Here is a 4,056-nt window from a genome sequence, read left to right as displayed (position 1 = left end):
CTACCTCCGCCACTACAAGAGAGAAAAGAAAAAGCAAATGCGAATTGAAGCTGTTCTTTCTTTTTGGGTGTGGTTGCGGATACAAAATTATTAATCTAGTTCCTATTGTTCAAAGTGAACGAGTGAGCTAAATTGGGCCTGGTACTGGCTACAGATCCTATATCTTATTTATATATAGATTAATTTGTGTGCTACTTAGATGCATATTTGTGTTATGTGTTTGGTTTAGTAGTATCTTCAAATATCTTGATAAGAATTTTATAATATAGATGCCTAGCAAATATCTAAGTCGATTTCTGCAGCACAATTGTTTATGTGGACAGTAATAATTATGATATCATCGGTCTGCTTAATGGCTTGAAAGGAACTTGTGTGTGTGCTCGTAAGTACTCCTCGTTAGAAAGATACTTTTTCTTTTGCTTCCATGGAAATAGATGGTCATTCAGTATAGAAACTCAAAAGGGGTTGTGATGTCCTTCACTATGCTATCATGCTCGCTCCGATCAAAAAGAACATTCTTAGAGAAAGAATGACTCTGCTTTAGTGGCGACTAGCCTCAGTGTCATTCATATCCCTTGAGCCCTTCACTTGTTGTGACTTGTGAATCAGGTGGATTCACCCAAAATACTTGCAACTATTGAAAAGCATATACATGTTGTTCCCCATTAAAACAATCAGAGAATAATTTGTTGCGGGTCTGCTCCGACCCTACTTAGTTCAACCAAATGAACTAAAGTTTCAAAAATGAAGTGAATTCTGAAAATTTATTCATTTAGTTGAACTAAAGAGGGTCGAAGGGTACCATCAAGGTTTCAAATTTGCATGCCTAGTTGGACAGGAACACGACGCCATAATCTCTAATAGTCAACGTTGCAGCGAACAGGGTACCCTCAAGGTTTCTAATTCTGAATATGAGCATCGTGAGCATACTCTACACGGCTTGCCTGCAACTGGAAAGATGAACTCAACGTCATCACTCTGATCAGGCTCACTTTAATTAGATCTCGTGTCCCTTGAGCAGACTTGCAGAGCAAAGAAATTCAGAACATGTTCACCACGATCTCGTCGCATGCACAGCCGGTCGACTCGAGCCACAAGTAGCACGTCCAGCAGGTCTGACTCCATCAAAGCACACAAAGCTATAATAATCTCTAACGACCACCGCTTGCAGCAACCTGGAGGTGTTCGAATTCGATCAAAGAAGATGTGAAATCTTTGGAGGGCAGCTGAAATTCCTCTGCTTTCTGTATGCCTCGTTTCGCTGAGTTGCTCTCCCCACGTAACTCTGAACATTCTTCCTCTCTTGACAAACATCAACCTTTGGCCTTCAAGAAAATAGTCATGCAAGCACATGCACAAGGAGGGTGATATAAACTCGTAGCCAAAATTTTCAACATCATCATAGCCGAAATTTTCATCATCATCGTCGTGCTGTATTTACATCGATCATGGGGTTGTCACATAAGCACAAGCTGCAAGGAACACAACAACCCTAAGCAACTAGTACTCCTAATTTGGGCCCCAGCAGCTGAGGTACATCACGGTCCTCGGCCTTCTCCGCTCGCCTCCTCTCCGCCGCTGCGGACGCGGAGGCCGGAAGCTGCTTGGTGCCCTGCGAGGCGCCGCCGCGGACGTTGGCCTTGGCGGCCCGGTGGATGGACCTCAGGGCATAGTTCCAGCGGCAAAGCCCAGCCTGGTCCTTGAGGGCCTCCACGGCGCCCACACTCATGGCCACCATCCACGAAGCCTTCGCCGGAGCAGCCATCTCTTCTACTCCTCCTTGTTCTTGCTGCGCCGCTGGTGAGGATACTGACTTGTGATCCTAGTAGTGGACTGACTTGCGAAGTTGTGGTACTCAAAGAACAGAGCCGATTCTCATGAACTGTCTCACTGAACTGATGCTTGTTTGTGTTGATGGGAAGAAGAGTGGGAGTGGGACACGGTTATATACCGGAGAGCCGGAGCAAAACAGATGGCCGCGGGCGATGGTTTTCCCAGGAGAGCTCACTTTTGCTTGCTTGCGCCGCAACTCTCGCTCTCGTTCCCGCACAGTGGGCCATGGTTTTGTCCGTTACGACCAGACAAGGCAGAGAGATAAGATTACATAGGGGTGACGCACATGCTCAAGGAGACTGATTATTAATGATACTGACACTCTTGGTTTTGTCCACCATACCAGGGGCTGTGTGAGCTTGCTGTCAACGTCTGATGGAGAAGACACCGGAGTCACATCTTGATTATTAATGATATAAACACATCTTGACTAATTCCAAGAAACTCGTGGTACTGATACTATGCTGATACTGACACTCTTGTATTATCGTCATGCTATTGATGGAAAGGGGTTAGCCTGGTTAAAAAGAAAAACTTGTGGTACTCGAAACGTATGGGGATTCCTCTTGTTGAAAAGCCAATTCATTTACTTGCATGACCCTAGGAAACTTAGAAAGAAACGTCTGACCTGCCTTTTTGGCTCTTCCTATAGTATAGCTCTAATCAGAAAACCTGCAGATGGTAAGGATTAGTCAACTATTTAATGTGGACGAACCAAGCAACTGGAGGCAGGTCAACGAGCAAAACTGAAACTGAATGGATTGCTTGATGACATCTTCAGTACTGAAGATATGGGAATTTACCAAGTGTGTCACTTCAACACCCGTAGATGACACATTCATGCGTGCTGCAGACTGAAGAAATTCAGAATGTTTGCTAGGAAGTAGGAACATGAAGTACTTGTAAGTTGTAATGCCGTACGATCAAAGGCCGGGTTCAGAGATAACGGAATAGCTGTAAGCCGAAACGAAATTCAAGCATCAATGCATATTCCTCACCGAGATAACAAAAAAACAGACAGACAAGGGGAGTAATATGAACTGACGTAACAGAAATTTATCATCATCATCATCATCGTGGTTTTTACAATGGGGGATTCCACTCGAAGCCGGCTAGTACCAAGTTTCTACATCGTGGTTTCAGGCCATAGTACTAACCACAGACACGCCTAGCTAGTACTCCCTCCGTTCGGAATTAATTGTCGCGAAAATAGATATATCTAGATGTATTTTAGTTCTAAATACGTCCATTTCCGAGACAGGTAATTCCAAACGGAGGAAATACCAAGTAGGCAGCTTCTAATTGAGACCCCAGCAGCTGAGGTACATCACCGTCCTCAGCCCCTCCTCGGCCTTCTCCTCACGCCGCCTCTCCGCCACCGCCACAGCAGAGGCTGGAAGCTGCTTAGCGCCCTGCGATACGCCGCCGCGGACGTTGGCCCTGGCCTTGGCTGCCCGGTGGATGGACCTGAGGGCGTAGTTCCATCGGCAGAGCCCAACCTGGTCCTTGAGCGCCTCCACGGCGCCGACGCTCATCGCCACCATCCAAGACGCCTTAGCTGCAGCCGCCATGATCTCTGTGTGTTAGCGGTATGAAACTCTGAAGTAGGTGAGGACTGAGATGAAGGTGAAGGCTGATTGTGAATGAACTGAGATGAAACAGTGGTCGCGGACGTTGGTTTATCAGGAAACCGGGTGCTTCTGGAGTCATCACTCTGCTGCTACTCTGCTTCTTCACGCCGCAACTATCGCTGTCGTGTCGTTTTGTTTATTCCCCGTGGAAGTATTGGTTTTGGCCATTGCGAGAGTTTCGGATTGGCACAAGCCGGCATAGATTAGATATGAATGATGACCCCGCAAAAAAAAGATATGAATGATGGATAAGTAATGTATGTAAATTCAAACGTTATTGCGACTTGCGAGTACTGACAGTAGTTGTCTTAGAAATAGCACCCATGGAAATACTGCATAACTATTGTTCGTAGGCTAAAAAGTGTCAGAATCGTTGAAGTTACTGCTTCGTAGAAAGCAATTTTGTACTAGTTGCCATAGAGCTGGTTTTGCACATGTAGTAACTAAGTGTGCAAACACATTTTAGAAAAGACATAAAGAAATCAAGTGATTTCAGGAGTTTTGAAATTGGATAATTATCATAAATATTCAGGAAATCATGTACTCCCTCCGTCTCAGTTTATAAGTCATACGCGTATCCCTAGATCGACAG

General features: G+C 45.3%; 1 protein-coding gene across 1 annotated transcript; it reads right to left on the bottom strand.

Annotated features, from left to right (window-relative positions):
- Nucleotides 1-2,864: 2,864 nt before the first annotated feature.
- Nucleotides 2,865-3,510, bottom strand: LOC123042544 (uncharacterized). Its single transcript, XM_044464974.1, has one exon. It carries the CDS (start codon nucleotides 3,402-3,404, stop codon nucleotides 3,132-3,134), a length of 273 nt encoding a protein of 90 aa, XP_044320909.1. The 5' UTR covers nucleotides 3,405-3,510; the 3' UTR covers nucleotides 2,865-3,131.
- Between the last annotated feature and the right edge of the window lie 546 nt (nucleotides 3,511-4,056).

The sequence above is a fragment of the Triticum aestivum genome, chromosome 2B (genome assembly GCF_018294505.1).
Source record: "Triticum aestivum cultivar Chinese Spring chromosome 2B, IWGSC CS RefSeq v2.1, whole genome shotgun sequence".
In the NCBI taxonomy this organism is placed as follows: Eukaryota; Viridiplantae; Streptophyta; class Magnoliopsida; order Poales; family Poaceae; genus Triticum; species Triticum aestivum.
The sequence above is the reverse complement of the archived record's forward strand: the minus strand, read 5'-3'. Positions and strand labels throughout refer to the sequence as shown.

Bases quoted from the DNA above. Each gene is read 5' to 3' on its own strand.
- LOC123042544 (XM_044464974.1), bottom strand. From the start codon at position 3,404: ATGGCGGCTGCAGCTAAGGCGTCTTGGATGGTGGCGATGAGCGTCGGC.